The sequence below is a fragment of the Theobroma cacao genome, chromosome 1, assembly GCF_000208745.1.
Source record: "Theobroma cacao cultivar B97-61/B2 chromosome 1, Criollo_cocoa_genome_V2, whole genome shotgun sequence".
Classification (NCBI taxonomy): domain Eukaryota; kingdom Viridiplantae; phylum Streptophyta; class Magnoliopsida; order Malvales; family Malvaceae; genus Theobroma; species Theobroma cacao.
Genome location: NC_030850.1, coordinates 31940775 through 31956507, shown reverse-complemented (window position 1 = coordinate 31956507; position 15733 = coordinate 31940775). Strand labels below are relative to the sequence as shown.

General features: G+C 37.1%; 2 protein-coding genes and 1 non-coding gene across 4 annotated transcripts; all 3 read left to right on the top strand.

Annotated features, from left to right (window-relative positions):
- On the top strand, positions 128-7624 carry LOC18613691 (vacuolar protein sorting-associated protein 51 homolog). Its single transcript, XM_018114007.1, has 20 exons — positions 128-478; positions 672-811; positions 1070-1124; positions 1236-1343; positions 1612-1710; positions 1842-1919; positions 2006-2083; positions 2405-2560; positions 3190-3290; positions 3425-3492; positions 3943-4016; positions 4155-4221; positions 4719-4834; positions 5193-5459; positions 5589-5705; positions 5964-6035; positions 6143-6193; positions 6335-6565; positions 6653-6829; positions 6967-7624. Exons 1-20 carry the CDS (start codon positions 308-310, stop codon positions 7084-7086), a joined length of 2346 nt encoding a protein of 781 aa, XP_017969496.1. The 5' UTR covers positions 128-307; the 3' UTR covers positions 7087-7624.
- TRNAH-GUG lies at positions 7881-7952 on the top strand. The gene has a single exon. It is a non-coding gene; the product is annotated as a tRNA-His (tRNA).
- Positions 8175-15119, top strand: LOC18613690 (DNA replication licensing factor MCM7). Of its 2 annotated transcripts, XR_001926260.1 has the most exons (16): positions 8175-8287; positions 8379-8446; positions 8595-8654; positions 8790-9013; positions 9623-9800; positions 10041-10163; positions 10262-10351; positions 10567-10709; positions 10912-11089; positions 11360-11551; positions 11859-12031; positions 12215-12418; positions 12859-13024; positions 13323-13544; positions 14237-14413; positions 14653-15119. XR_001926260.1 is itself a non-coding variant. In XM_018114334.1 (15 exons), the coding sequence occupies exons 1-15, from the start codon at positions 8257-8259 to the stop codon at positions 14339-14341; spliced, it is 2157 nt and encodes a 718-aa protein (XP_017969823.1). In that variant the 5' UTR covers positions 8175-8256; the 3' UTR covers positions 14342-14969. The 2 variants fall into 2 exon arrangements, 1 of the variants encoding a protein (XP_017969823.1); XM_018114334.1 differs by having other exon boundaries at positions 14237-14969.

Sequence of the window (15733 nt, the reverse complement as noted above, 5' to 3'; positions counted from 1 at the left end):
GAATTTGCATATCTGTCTTGCTCCTTTTATAATTTGGGACTGTTTTGGTCCTTTTGGACAAATACCCGGTTTCTGATTGGATCGTGTCTAGAGCACCAAAAACGTCAAAAGCAATCCACGCTGGATTTTTTGTTCATTCTGAGACGATATCGTTTTATGATTCAGGCTCTTCGTCCTCCTCTTGCTGTAGTTCTTTCTCTTGCCTGCAAAGATTTCGCTTGCTCCTGACTAAAATTTCCCGATCTAAAACCAAATTCTATCTCTATCTAATTCGCAGAGAATTAATCAATAGTAGGAAGAGCCAAAAATGGGGACGGACGATGTTCCGTTGGACGACAAGGCTAAGAGAATGAGAGATCTATTGTCGAGCTTCTACTCTCCAGATCCTTCGTCGACTCCCAACGCTTCTTCAAAGCACGGGGCATTAGATGCCATCAACACCAATTCTTTCAATGCCGATCAGTACATGAACCTCCTCGTACGCTCACTCTAATTCATTCGATCCAGATCACGGATTAAAATTTGATTGAATTCTAATTATAGATTTTATAGAAATCAATTATTCGGAATGGAATTCGTGGTTTAGATTAGATTAATGCTGTTTTAGGTAGGACTTGTAGTTAAATGGGAAGGTTTGATCCCTTACGCATGGATTGGATTGAAATGTGTAGGTACAAAAGTCGAATTTGGAAGCGCTTCTTCAAAGGCACGTTGAAATGGCTGCCGAAATCAAGAATCTCGATACTGACTTGCAAATGTTGGTCTACGAGAACTATAACAAGTTTATCAGTGCCACGGATGCAATTAAACGGTAACTTCTTTCAATTCTTAAAATCGTCGGTGAACAATTGCCACTGCCATTATACTCTTACTGTGGGAAGAATGGATTAGGGTTTATCAACATTATATCTTTCTGTTCAAATTCTGTTGTTCCTTTTATTTTGGCTGGATTTTTTATGTGCTAGTAACTGTTGTTCAATTTATTTATTGCAATTGGATCCTTGAAGTTCTTACATAACTGCTGTTTAAGAACCTCAATTCACTGGTACTGAAAATTTGCTTTTACCAGGATGAAAAGTAATATTGTAGGCATGGAAGCAAATATGGAGCAGCTTCTTGACAAGGTGTGTTAGAATGTTTTTGTGTCAACTCTAGTTGAATTTTTTCAATAATGTAGAAGAAATGAGGCAGGGAGATTACAGCAAATTAAATTTTTTCTTCATTTATAATTTCAGATAATGTCAGTTCAATCTAGAAGCGATGGGGTCAACACTTCTCTTTTTGAGAAGAGAGAACACATAGAGAAGTTGCACCGAACACGTAATCTTCTGCGTAAAGTTCAGGTATTAAAGAACTGTCAAATGTTTGTGGTGACCTGTGAGTAATGAGACAGCAGCCCTAGGATTGAATTTTATGAGTGTAATGCAATATTCGAATAATAGATAGGGAAGCCCATGGCAAATTTATGGTTTTTAGATGTTACAGCTCATAATTAAAACTGTTAAGGAAAAATTTTAGGTAGGATTCGTATGATATACTCCCTGTTTACTTATGCATTGGTGTTTGCCTACGGTGAGTTACTCAAAATTTGTCTTTTGTGGAAAAGAACAGTTCATTTATGATCTGCCTGCTAGACTTGGAAAGTGCATCAAGTCAGAAGCATATGCTGATGCAGTCAAGTTCTACACTGGAGCAATGCCAATTTTTAAGGTCAGCTGTTGCTTACCTTGTTCATTCTCTTGTATTTTCTATTTTAATTCTGTTGTTAGTACATATTGTGCTTTTATCTCAAAATTTACTGTTCAGAAGATTTAACATACCTTTGTTTTTCTTCTTACCAGGCATATGGAGATTCATCATTCCAGGACTGTAAAAGAGCATCTGAAGAAGCGGTTGCTATAATAGTAAAAAACTTGCAGGTATGCCTATTCTTGTCTTATGAACGTACGGTGATTTGGTGCAAATAAAAGAAATTTGTAATGTTTTGTCAAATTTCCCGTCTCAGAGAAAGCTATTCTCAGATTCTGAATCCATACAAGCTAGAGCTGAAGCTGCAGTGCTTTTGAAGCAGTTGGATTTTCCGGTTCGTACTGCAACTTTCAGATTGAATTATCTAGCTGGTTGCGAAAGTTCCAATGGAGCTTAAACACTACATTTCCATGCATGCCATTTTATTCCACATGAAATTGCATCAGCTAAAAGATGAAAATTGAGTCACCCTTTATCTCATGTTTTCTTTATTAAAATATTTTAAACTTCTGATTGCTGACAGCCTCTAGTATGTGCACCATATGTATTAAATGTACAGTAATATTATTCTCTAAACAAGTATTTGAGGTCACTTGATATATATCTTTTTGACATATATACCTGTGCATGGCACATATTACCTGTAATTGGGCAGGTGGATAGCTTAAAGGCAAAACTTCTTGAAAAGTTAGAACAATCTCTAGGGGACCTTCAGCTTAAAACAGATGAACTTGAGAATGTTACTGTGGAGTCTACTGATCCTTCTAAACAGGGAAAAGTTTCTGATTCGATTCGTAGTACGCCCCATGAGGTAAGTGAGCATGAGCCATGAAGTAGCATTTTTAGCAATTTCTTATATATGGCTTGTTGGGTAGGAACTGGGTTGGATAAAGGAATTACAAAAGGAAAAAGAAAACTGTTTTTGTGCAAATTAGATGGTTATCTCTATTTGATAATTCAAGTTCTTTTGTGAAACTTCCTGGCTTGCTTCGGGGAAATCTTTTCCGTCTTTTTTTTAGAATTCATTGTCTTCAATGAGAATGATGATGCATGATGCAGCAGGATGCATAAAATAGTTTACTACTGCATTGCCATTCTAGCTGTCTATTTAGGTAAATATTAAATGAATTTCTTCATAATCCAACATATGCTTAGTATCACATATGTAGTGACCAAACATTTTCATTTGTACTTGAATGCTGGTAGATTTGTGCTTTATATCCTGGTGAGTGGATCTTCTTTGATGACCAGATGATGTCTTTTCCCAAATTTATCTCCTATTAATTTACCATATAGGACCCTCTTTGTTTATGGCTCTTTGATTGTAGTTAAATCAGTCATCCCCTAAAGAAAAGGAGGCTGGGGGGGAGTGGGGAGGGAGAAAAAATGCCATCTAGATAGACTAATGAAGAAACTCTTGTTTCCTGTTATTTAAATTAGGCTTCTGTCCGTGAATTTGCGGAGGCTATCTGTGCTTATCGAGTAATATTTCCTGACTCAGAAAAGCAACTAATTACACTTGCACAGGACTTGGTTATCAAGTAAGCAGCTTCATCAGAATTCCCATTTTTTTACAAGTTGTAACCTATCTTTGAGTCCTACTCTGAGTTGATTCTTCCTCTCCTCGGATTAGAAAGCATGACAACATTTTACTCACATGCTACCTTTCTTTTAGGCACTTTGAAATGACTGAGCAATATGTGAAGAGACGGATTTCTTCTGCCAATCTCCTGGGTGTTCTTCGTAAGTAGTGTGCATGTGCTTTTTCTCACCTTCTCCTCTCCTTCATGATTTCAACAATGCTAGCCAAATATTGAACATAACTAATTATAAAACCTGTCCTTATTTACAAATGCAATTCTACAAGTGACCACATAAGTCAAATAATTTTTTATCTTGCCTGATATTTGGAGATGTCTGTAGGGTATTGATGGAGATAAGAGAGTGCTCTTGATGTTCGTGCTTGTTGAACAAATGCCTCAACTAAGCCTTCTTTTGTTTCAATGAAAAGATTGATTTTTGATACTTATTACTGTTTATTGGTGATGGTGTGAATTCAACTTTATATGTTTTTGAGTTTGGTTGAAATCGATTGTTGTCTGCTCTGGACTTATAGCTTATATTTTCTATAGTAGTTGTTTTCTTCTTATTTTGCAACTTAAATACCTTTTCTTAATTGCCAAACCATTGTAGGGACTATATGGACAGATGTGCTTCTGATGGATGAAATTTTATGTGAGGCTGTTCTACCTGATTTTTCCCTGGAGGTCTTTCTTGAATTTCATTTGAAACCCTTATTTTTTTTAATCTATATTGCATTTCTTCCTCCTCTAATCTGAGTAGAAAGATACATAGTTTCCATATTGAGGGATGGAGCTCCATATAATGATCCTATGTGGTCTCAGGCTGCCCAAGTTGCTGTTAAACAGTATGTTGCCAGCACATTCACTCACCTTCTACAGGATATATCAGGTTCTTTTTACTATTGCTATTCCAGAATAATATTATTACTTATTTGGAGTTTCAAATCACCAATAAATAACAACTTATTTTAGATTTAATAACAATGGACAGATTGTGGTTTTTACCTATATTATGATGGAGGTCTAAAGAAATCTTATTAACCTATTCTCCACTTTGTAGGAGTCTTTATTCACTTGTATTTCTAACTAAAATGAATTAACCTAAATGAAGCTTAGGCAAAATAATACTTATGATCTGCCGCTGACAACTATAGCTATTCTTGAATTGATGTCCATAGCTGCATTATTAATACTTTCAAGTGCATGTTCAGTTGGCATTTGTTTAAGAAAAATGATAGGTGCACTAAGGGTTAAACCATATGTATGAATAGATTCTACATAGATTTTTATAAGTTTGAAAATTTTGATAAACTTGATATTTTTATTCATGTAGATTATCTAATGAAAATTACTTTAGAGTTTGAGTTTATTCTGTTCAATTTGCAGATGCCCTCCTGAAAGTTAATATTAGCCCGAAAGAGGCAGCAGAGGAGTTCCCCTTGCAGGTTGCTCTGGAGGCCAGCAAAAAAGCGGTGCTTCAGGGCAGCATGGATGTCTTACTGGTAACTCATGAGATGCTGGAGAGAATCTTGTTTTATGCATGCAGAAATGGCTCAAACTTTGCATCCCTTATATGCTACTTTATGTATCTGAGTCCATCTTTTATGCTGCTCATATGCATTTATCTCTCTTATTTGGATGCATATTAAATGAATTTGCACAATGAAATTCTTTGAAAAATGGCCTCAATTGGGTAGCTGCTTTGCATTTTGTTGTGGGTTTTATTTGGTCTGGCCATTTATTTTGTTATGTTTTCTGTACTTGTACCTTTTACATTTTCTTTACTCTTTGCGTAAGAATTTATAATGTATGTGCAGCTTATTCATTGAGTGTCTTTTTTGATCTATTTGCTTACTGCAGGATTTCCGGCAACTTCTTGATGATGACTTAGGGCTGCTAGTTAAACTGAGAGATTTCATAATTGATTGGGTTCAAGAGGGGTTTCAGGACTTCTTCAGGGCTCTTGATGATCGTTTTCTCTTGCTTTCTGGAAAAAATAATTCATCAAGTCAAGATAATGGTTTGACGGAGGGAACACAAAGTGAAAAAGTTCTTGCCGGTCTTGTTTTGGTGCTGGCTCAACTTTCTGTCTTCATTGAACAAACTGCCATCCCAAGAATTACTGAGGCAACTTTCTGTCCTCACCTGATACTTTTATATTACCGGCTGACAGCCATTTCAAAAAATAAAGTGGAATAATTCTATTTCTTTCCCTACTCTCTTGGGCTTCAGTCAGATCTTCATGTTTTATGTCAGGAAATAGCTGCTTCCTTCTCTGGTGGTGGTGTTCGAGGTTATGAAAATGGGCCTGCTTTTGTTCCTGGGGAGATATGTAGAATATTTAGGTCAGCTGGTGAAAAGCTTCTGCATCATGTAGGAATTGATTCCTTTCTTCATTTTGAACTAATGACTTTACTAAAATTAGTACTTATTGGAACTGTGTGGATGTGCTCTTTATCAGTTTCATGAGAATGTTGATGTCATACCAATTTGCTGCCTCAGGGGAGCACATATTTAGTTCTGATGATTTTTATTTCTGGCGTGGGATGAACCATTTCAAATATCTTTATATTTTAAGTAAAGTTAGTTATCTCATTGTTAATTATTAGTTTGTTCTGTTCCATTTTGCAGTATATAAATATGAGCACCCAGAGGGTATCTACTCTGCTAAGAAAGAGGTTTACAACACCAAACTGGGTTAAGGTTAGTATGCTGTAAGGCTATGTTTCCTTAATTTTGAAAGAAATTCCTATCATGAAAATGGTTTGACATTCACCTTTTAAACAATTTCTGATTTTTTATATTTGCAGCACAAGGAGCCTAGGGAAGTTCATATGTTTGTGGATTTATTTCTTCAAGAGGTTAGTGTCTCTTTAAACTTTCTGATCAGACAAGGATATAATTTCTAAACTTTTTCCTGCACAGTTCAATATGACTAAATATTCTGATTATGCAAAACTTCTAAAATCTATTGTGCATAACCTCAAATTTCTCTGCACTAGTTGGAAGCAGTAGGAAGTGAGGTGAAGCAGATTTTACCTCAAGGGCTCCTCCGTAAGCATCGGCGCTCTGACAGCAATGGAAGCACCACCTCATCACGTAGTAACCCATTACGAGATGATAAAATGAGTAGGTCTAATACCCACAGAGGCAGGAGCCAGCTCTTAGAAACACATCTAGCAAAATTGTTTAAGCAAAAAGTTGAAATTTTTACCAAAGTTGAATATACACAGGTATGAATCTATGAATGGTTGTGCTGGTGGAAAAATATCCAGTGCTGTTAATGAAGCAAAATGAACTGCGTTTGCTTGTTATTGCAGGAGTCAGTTGTAACAACAATAGTAAAACTTTGCCTTAAGAGCTTGCAAGAATTTGTCAGACTCCAGACCTTTAATCGAAGTGGATTCCAGCAAATCCAGCTGGATATTCAGTTTTTAAGGACTCCTTTAAAGGAAACTGTTGAAGATGAAGCGGCAATTGACTTTTTACTTGATGAGGTAATAGATAAATTCCCTGGCTATGGGTTTCGATCTTTCTATATACTACATAACTCCTATGTATATTTCTCCTTTTTATCTAAATTTAGTTCACTGGTAACAAAAATGAAGATGTGGGAACTATTTCTGTTTGGTAGGTGATTGTTGCTGCTTCAGAGCGTTGTCTTGACCCAATTCCTCTGGAGCCTCCAATTTTGGATAGACTTATACAAGCCAAGTTAGCAAAATCGAAGGAACAGAATCCAATTGCCTCCTAGATGTTGGAAGGTGAAATAGGCATGAATGGCCCTAATTCTTTGTTGCGCGGACTACATTTTCTTGAGCATCAAATTCAGTTACTCTGATGTGATTCTTTGGTCGAAAGGTTCATACGGTTCCTGAAGGGTATTCATGTTCAATAGTTACCGCTCACGTCACGGGCATTGGCATTTACCGTGTGTAATCCGATGATCTGATTCAACGGAGGGCTAGTGGATTTCTGATTGTATGACTTAAAACCATTTTGAAATGAGTCATAGCTTGTGGACAACCAACACTTCGGGAGCTTCCCGTCTGTCACAACGAGTGGAAACTATTACATGAAATGATGAAAATGTAAGAAAAAAATTCCATTTATCTATCCATGAAAGGGTCCTTGTAGCACATGGGTATCACATATCTTTGTACTAAGAAAACATTAAACTCATCACATCCGCATGAAAGTTCCGTCCCCTTTTACCGGAGACTACTTGTTGATTGATGGTATGATAATGACATTAAGCATTGCATGCCAGGCTTGAAGGCGGTTTAAATTTTCTTGATATCCAGAGATAAGATAAAATTGATCATTAATATTGTTTTATAGCAGCTGATGTTAAGAGATAAATCGTGAGCCAAACGCTGAAGCGTGATATAATCTGCCAAATTTTGTTTTATTGTTAACATCTTATGATTTTCCATTAACCTTATCGAACGTGCTACACCCAGAAGAGAAGCAGATATACTCAGCGAGACTCAATTATTAATTTTGAATAGTAAGATTTTAAGTCTAGAACCGCCTGATATCATTACAGTGGCTGTAGTTTAGTGGTTAGAATTCTACGTTGTGGCCGTAGAGACCTGGGCTCGAATCCCAGCAGCCACAAGAAATTTTCGTTCTTTTTTCGTACTCTACAGTTTGTGACAATATCACTGCCCCATAAAATTTCAAACTTTTTCTACCGACATCCATCAAGAGCGCGCATCACTCTCCACGCACTAAGTTACAAACTCACAATTTACACCTGGCTACACCGTATCAAATTATAGCACCCAGTTTCCCGCCAAAACCCTCCTCCCTTCTCATCTTTTGCCGCCAAATCTTATTGTTCTCTCTGTCCAATTCTCATTTTCCATCCTCACATTTCTCTCTCTCGCTCGCTTGCTCTTTCACTCTCGGTGCTTGAATCATGAAGGACCTCGACTTCAACGCAGACAAAGGTACTCTCCTCCCCCTATCTCTCTTTCTCTCTCTGCTGCATTTATCCTTTTTCCTGATTTTTGTTTTATTTTGTTTTTTATTTCTTAACAGTTCTCTCCAAGGAGTTCCTCTCAAACTTCGCAGATGCGACTGGCGAGGCCAAATACATGAACATTCTGGTGAATCTTGGTCTTTCCTTTCCCATCATCCTCACCAATTAAAAACCCTAGATCTCTAGTTTTCTGCTTCAAGAAAAAATTCTGAAAATTGTTAGTGATTTTTTTGTTCTCGTCTTATGTTTTAACCCTGACCTTTTCTCCATTTCAGCAAGATGTCGCAAATCATAAAATTAGAGCAGTGCAGATCGATCTTGAGGACCTATTTAACGTAAAATTTTTCCTATTTTCCTCTTAATTTATTTTAGATTACTTTTTTGTACTATTCTCTGTTGCCTATGTTTTTTTTTTGTTTCACTTTAAAACCCTTAATTTAGTGCGTTCGCTGTAAATTCGCTCGTCACAGTACAAAGACTTGGATGAGGAATTTCTCAGGCGGGTTACTGAGAACACTCGAAGATATATTGGAATTTTCGCAGGTGCAATCGATGAGCTCTTGCCGGAGCCCACTGAGGCCTTTCCTGATGATGATCATGATATATTGATGACACAGAGGGCTGAGGATGGAACCAATAATGCAGATGGGTCTGATCCGCATCAGAAGATGCCTCCTGAGATTAAACGTTACTAGTAAGCTTCAAGAAGAAAACCCTTTCACTCTTGATGCACTTAACCTGTTCTAAAGACTCCCTTTGGAGAATTAACGTATTCATTGCTGAGTTTATGCTGGTATTTTAGTGTCGATGTAGGTTTTTTAGTCAAATTATCCTTACAGTGTGGGAAACCAACCGCACAATTGAAGTTTAGGAAAGAAAACACATGACTAAACCATTGGAATGAAAAGAGCTTTCCACCCACCTTTATGTTTTGCTTACCAAGTAAATGCAAAAGTTTGTTATGGCAAGTGGTAGCTGACTGTTCCCTTTAAAAACAGAAGTCCCAGAATTAAAGTGCAATCTGACGTCAAAATACTGCTAGCTTCAGTGCTTTCTGATACTGATTACTTTTTATTGTTTTATCGTCAGGCTTACAATTTCTAAGTTGTTATGAGTGGATAATTTGTTACAAGAGCTTTTTCTTTTTTAATGTAGGTATGATGTGATCTTAAGCGTTCCATGTGAGGCTATATTGTTTAGCATGCTCTATAATGCATTTACTCTGTTTAACTTGTGGGAACATCTAATCTGTTCTTGATACACGTGATTGCTTTTGGCTGATGCTTGCTTGTTTTTGATTCAGTGAAGTTTATATCAGAGCACCTTCAAAGGGGCAGGCATTTACCATTAGGGAGGTTAAGGCTTCATATATTGGCCAGCTTGTAAAAATATCTGGTATTGTGACCCGTTGTTCAGATGTTAAGCCTCTGATGCAGGTAGCTGTGTACACATGTGAAGAATGTGGCTATGAAATTTATCAGGTAAATAACTCTAGTCAGATATGCTGTTGCATTATTTGAATATTTTCTTCTCTTTGGTTTAATACAATTTTGTTCAATTTGATAGTTGAACAGTCATCTAAAAAGAGAACTCCATTATGCTAGATATCATATAACATAGTTATCTGTGTAATTGATTTTAAAGGGAGCTTAAAATGCCAGTTTGGTCTCTTCTGCTTTACACTAACTTTTATTGTTTCATCTTCCACTCGTGTTAAACAGGATGTAACTGCTCGAGTATTCATGCCCTTGTTTGAGTGCCCATCAAAGCGTTGTTCAGTGAACAAGACAAAGGGGAACCTCATCCTTCAACTTAGAGCATCCAAGTTTTTGAAGTTCCAGGAGGTTCTAATTTAACATGATTTTCATTGATAAAAATAACAGTAATAGCAAGTAAGAAGTCACTCTGCTTTATTTATAATGTGTAAGATATATTTTTTCAGGCTAAGATTCAAGAGTTGGCAGAGCATGTTCCAAAAGGTCACATTCCACGGTCAATGACGGTACATTTTAGAGGAGAACTGACGAGAAAGGTTGGTGTTAATGTTGATTTCCTTGTAGCTAAAATACCAAAAAAGTTGATTTCATGCAATTTCTGAGTGTACACATTGCAACTGTTTCCTTTCTCCCCTTCCTCTCTTACAATGTCCCATTGCATGGCTGGAGACATTACCATCCTGTTCATAATGAACTTTAACTCCTTTGCACTAACAATGTATTTATATTCTACCTTGTTCGTTAATTTCAGGTAGCTCCAGGTGATGTTGTTGAATTATCAGGGATCTTTCTTCCTATTCCTTACACTGGTTTTAGGGCACTGCGTGCTGGGTTAGTTGCAGATACATACTTGGAAGCCATGTCTGTCACCCATTTCAAGAAAAAATATGAAGAGTAAGCCACTTTCCAAATCTCATCACAGAAGGCAGTTTTGGTTAAGCATCTATCTTCATGCTTTGTAATGTCAGTATGTGAGCTTGTAAAGAAGATTTGGCATTTGAAACAGAGGTCTTGAAGTTCAATATGCTGAAAGAAATCTATGAGGCTAAACAATACAGATGTGCAAGTATTTACCCTCAACTGTGCTCTACTGCAGGTATGAACTTAGGGGAGATGAGGAAGAGCAAATTGCACGTTTAGCTGAGGATGGTGATATATATAACAAGTTGGCACGGTCATTAGCACCTGAAATTTATGGACATGAAGATGTTAAAAAAGCTCTGCTTCTTCTTCTTGTGGGTGCTCCTCATCGGAAGCTAAAGGATGGGATGAAGGTAAAAATGCCGTTGTATCTTATGTTTTCTTGTGGTGTATATGTTTGCAGTCATTTTCTTTACTACAAAAGATTGGACAAATCTTTTGATTGTTATTTTACTCATAGAGTGCAAGGTATGCCTATGAGCAATATGGCATAATCTTCCTCACTCCCTCTCTCCCTCCTCAAAGAGTCTTCTTCTGCATGCATTTCTTTAATTTTTACTTGTGATATTTGCTTACTTTTTTATTTTTCATTCTGACATATGAATAACTTGGTTAAATTGTAGATCAGAGGAGATTTACATATTTGTTTGATGGGTGATCCTGGTGTTGCCAAAAGTCAGCTTCTTAAGCACATTATAAATATAGCACCCAGGGGAGTCTATACCACTGGCAGAGGAAGCAGTGGAGTTGGTTTAACTGCAGCCGTGCAGAAAGATCCTGTGACAAATGAGATGGTTTTGGAAGGTGGAGCCTTGGTGAGATGTGCTCTTTTCTTTTTGCTGTAATTATTGTATTTTAAGTGATACATATGAACATGAGATGGCGTAAAAGAATGTGGCAACTGTAACTGTTTCCTGTAAGGATTATATACACCATGTTGACCTTTCTTCAGCATCTACCATGTTACAAAATTATGTCTTGTTCTCTTAATGGTTATTAACTTGAGTTGGTTATGTTTTACAGTTTCGTTTGGTATATCTCATCTCAAATATGATTCCTTTCATCTAATTGTTTTTTTCCAAGTTTCCTATGGTTTAATGGAGACTTCTTGACCCTGTTCAGGTGTTAGCAGATATGGGTATATGTGCTATTGATGAGTTTGACAAGATGGACGAATCTGATCGTACAGCAATACATGAAGTTATGGAGCAGCAGACTGTCAGTATTGCAAAGGCAGGGATCACCACATCTCTGAATGCAAGAACTGCAATTCTTGCTGCTGCTAATCCAGCCTGGTAAGAATGTTCCTAGGTCATTCAAAGTTCTTTTTATGTAACTCTAATCATATTGGCAACTTCCCTTCACAAATTGAAAGGGACATAAATGGGGGTTAGAAGGAAGAGAATTCCTTCTTTGTCAGAGTGATCTGTATGAAAGATCAATTTTTATTAACTTGAGTCATATAACTTGTTTTGAAGGGGAAGATATGACCTACGTAGGACTCCAGCTGAAAATATCAATCTCCCTCCAGCCCTGCTATCAAGATTTGATCTTCTGTGGTTGATCCTAGATCGAGCAGATATGGATAGTGATCTTGAGATGGCAAGGCATGTTGTTTATGTGCACCAGAATAAAGAATCTCCTGCTCTTGGGTTCACTCCGCTTGAACCTTCTGTTCTTCGGTAAGTACCAGAATTACTTTTACTTGGAGAACTTGTCTAAGCTTTATAGATGATGCTTCCCACCTGATTAAAGTATAACTTTATGTGAGTCATTTTGCTGACTTGGTTTTTAATTGTTGTTAACATGATAAAAATGGTTGCAAAATCATGTGCGCCAGTTTGATAAATTATTAAAGCTTTGAAAATTTAGTCTGCATATCTTTTTTTCTTCTTTGCTTCTTTATGAATTTGAAGATGCTGGTCTGTTACATTAGTTGATACTGTCATGTGTGTTCTGTAGATCCTGTTTGTGTTACACTTATTCAGTAGCTACATGTATTGATATCTTAAAATTTTGTTGGTTTTGTTTAAGTTCTAACATTATGTTTGTCAGGATCTTCTAAGCAAGGCCTTGCCTCCTCTAGCAGTTGTTTTATCTGGCTTTTGTTTTTGTTTTCTAGTGCATATATTTCTGCTGCAAGAAGATTATCACCTTATGTTCCAAAGGAGCTGGAAGAGTATATTGCTACAGCATATTCCAGCATTCGGCAAGAAGAAGCAAAATCGAATACCCCTCATTCATATACTACTGTGAGGACTCTACTCAGCATTCTTCGGATATCAGCAGTAAGTCATCATTTTCTTTACTTTTTTTTTATAATTGATAATACTTTCCTATTTCTTGGTAAACTGGGTGGGGAGGGTGAGTTTTTTTGGGTTGGGCAAAGAGAGAAGGGCAGAAAGGATGTGGGTTGTCTGGATCTGAAATGTAGGTGCCACCCAATGCTTCAGATTTATTAATTAAGATGATATTGGCATTTGGATTGACAATTATAAGTTTTTGTGCAAAAACATCTTCACTTGAGTGGAGTATTCTTTTATTTGAATTGTGAATTAACATAAAATCAATATTATTTTCTCACAGGCGCTAGCAAGGCTTCGTTTCTCTGAAACTGTGGCCCAGAGTGACGTGGATGAGGCTCTTAGGTTGATGCAAATGTCTAAATTCTCTTTGTATTCAGATGATCGTCAGAAATCTGGTCTGGATGCCATCTCTGATATATATTCAATCTTAAGGGATGAAGCTGCAAGGGCTAACAGGATGGATGTGAGCTATGCCCATGCACTGAATTGGATCTCTAGAAAGGTTTGTTCTTGATATATGAGAGTTGAGCTTGAGTTATTGTTGCTTATTATTTAATGAAGTGAAATGCTATCTGAGTGAAAGCCAGTCACCTTCCAAGGCAAGGACGATATTGTAGACATAGGGTACCTTAATATGGAATCTTGTTGTTACTGTTTGACTTCTTTCATCTCTAGAAACAAATGACCCATCACTGATATTCTGGGAACTCCGTAGAACTGCATTTTGATGGGAATAAGCTTTGTCTTAACCTGGCACCTAGGACGAAAATAATCTTTGATTAGTAGGATGAGGACATGGTTGGTGTGCGAGCCTATAACCCAGAGTGCTGTTTTTGGCAACCCCAAGGGTTTTGGTGGTGTATGTCACATTATATGCCCGTACAATAGATGCCACCAACCACTAAGTAATAGGATTAAAGAAGTTTTGATTCATCTAATTAAACAACTCTGGCAGTTGACATTTTTTCGGAGGGTACTTGTGTATTATTTTCCATTCTAGCACCCAAAGCTACAATATAATGCTGGTAGTCTAGAAGCTAGACCTCAAAAGTTCGATGTTTATTCTTACTGCTTTTTGGATAAGTTTTATGTTTTGGCATGTTAATACTTCTTCTCCCTGAGACTGAAATGCGTATATTTTGTTGTCAAGATTACGTAAAGTTTCTTACAGCTTAAGATTTTTGTTTTAAACAGGGATATAGTGAAGCTCAGTTGAAAGAATGTTTAGAGGAATATGCTGCCTTAAATGTGTGGCAAATACATCCTCACACCTTTGACATCCGGTTTATTGATGCCTGAAGTTCCTGTAAATTAATTGGAGGCAACCCAAACGGGAGAGTAGGCTGCATCCATCAGCACTCAAAGGGAAAAGTGAGTGGGAAGTTTATAATCACATCCGTTGCTTAAGTTGTTGTCCAATGTACCCTTCTTAGTGTAGGTACTCAGCATTGCAGACGTCAAATACCAGCTGCTCGAGTTTGTGCTTCATTTGAACCATGAAATATGGAAGTGATTATTTATCAGCGGAATGAATTTGCTTTGTTAACTAACCTGATAAAACAATCGTCATTAACTTTATCTTTTCTTTAATCTTTCCTTCTGTTGTGTAGCACATGGGAATATATTTTGATGGATCGATTGTGAACTGACTGATGGTGGTGAAAGAAACAGTGAAATTCTTGAGGACGAGGCTCACTGATTGTTGAAAAGTACAGGATTAAGCTTGCTGGCAACAATTTCTCTGCCTTTCTAGGGTGTACTAGGTCCTGGGTAGTCTAGTACGGAATATCTGCTTTGTGAACGGCATCATCTTTTCATGCTTTGGTTTATCTTTCATGTTAAAAGAATGTGGTACCGCTGTCTAATATTAATTTCACGAAAAGTGAAAAGGAAAGATGAAATCATGAAGTATGATGAGGCCATAAAAGTTGTGTTTGTTGGGCCTTGGCAGGACGTGCAACCATTTTCACTCTCTCGGTACCTTGTATGTAGTTCATGTATTCCCTAGTTTAAGTACTAGTAACAATTTTGGCTCCTTTTTTCTGCGGTAATTCAAAATTTAAATTGGTTCCCACCATATTTTAGCCAATTGTCAATCATGATAAATGGATAATGTGGTATTTCTTCTGGCTGTGTCGATGTGCAAATAGTCTAGTCATTTATTAATCAAATATTTTGTCGGATGGAATGTTGCTGTGTCATCAGTCGTTCCCTTGGAGGAAACAACTCTCCTGAGTTTTCTAAAAAGGGGAACTTACCAACTAAAGGAATGGAGTCAGCATAATTTGGCAAAAATACCTGACAGTTTTAAAAAAAAAATCACTGGATATTGCGGGCCGGTTAGACTTGAGACTTCTGTTCAGTTGAATGTTAGTATTTCTTTGGTGCAGCTCTACTTGATTGTTTTGTCAGACAAAAGGCAACAATATGAGATAAACTAAGTACGTAATTAATTACCCAAAAATAAATGAGAGGAAGTATTCTAAATATCAGCCAACACGAAATAAGGGAAAAACGGCTCGCAATTCCATAAATCCATTTGGCCACTTTCTGACTTCCACCGAACAATGTTCCGATGGAAAAGTCAATCGTAACCCTAATTCGGTAATCCCTTTAGAGCAGACAAAGTCAAAGACCGTCTCGCACATGGGGGCTTGCTTGTCTTTCACTTATTGGAGCGCCCTCTTTATC

Bases quoted from the DNA above. Each gene is read 5' to 3' on its own strand.
- LOC18613691 (XM_018114007.1), top strand. From the start codon at position 308: ATGGGGACGGACGATGTTCCGTTGGACGACAAGGCTAAGAGAATGAGA. The intron at 4,017-4,154 runs GTCTTTCTTGAA...ATGTGGTCTCAG, and splicing joins TACCTGATTTTTCCCTGGAG to GCTGCCCAAGTTGCTGTTAA. The intron at 6,036-6,142 runs GTTAGTATGCTG...TTATATTTGCAG, and splicing joins CAACACCAAACTGGGTTAAG to CACAAGGAGCCTAGGGAAGT.
- LOC18613690 (XM_018114334.1), top strand. From the start codon at position 8,257: ATGAAGGACCTCGACTTCAACGCAGACAAAG. The intron at 9,801-10,040 runs GTAAATAACTCT...CGTGTTAAACAG, and splicing joins GTGGCTATGAAATTTATCAG to GATGTAACTGCTCGAGTATT. The intron at 13,545-14,236 runs GTTTGTTCTTGA...TGTTTTAAACAG, and splicing joins TGAATTGGATCTCTAGAAAG to GGATATAGTGAAGCTCAGTT.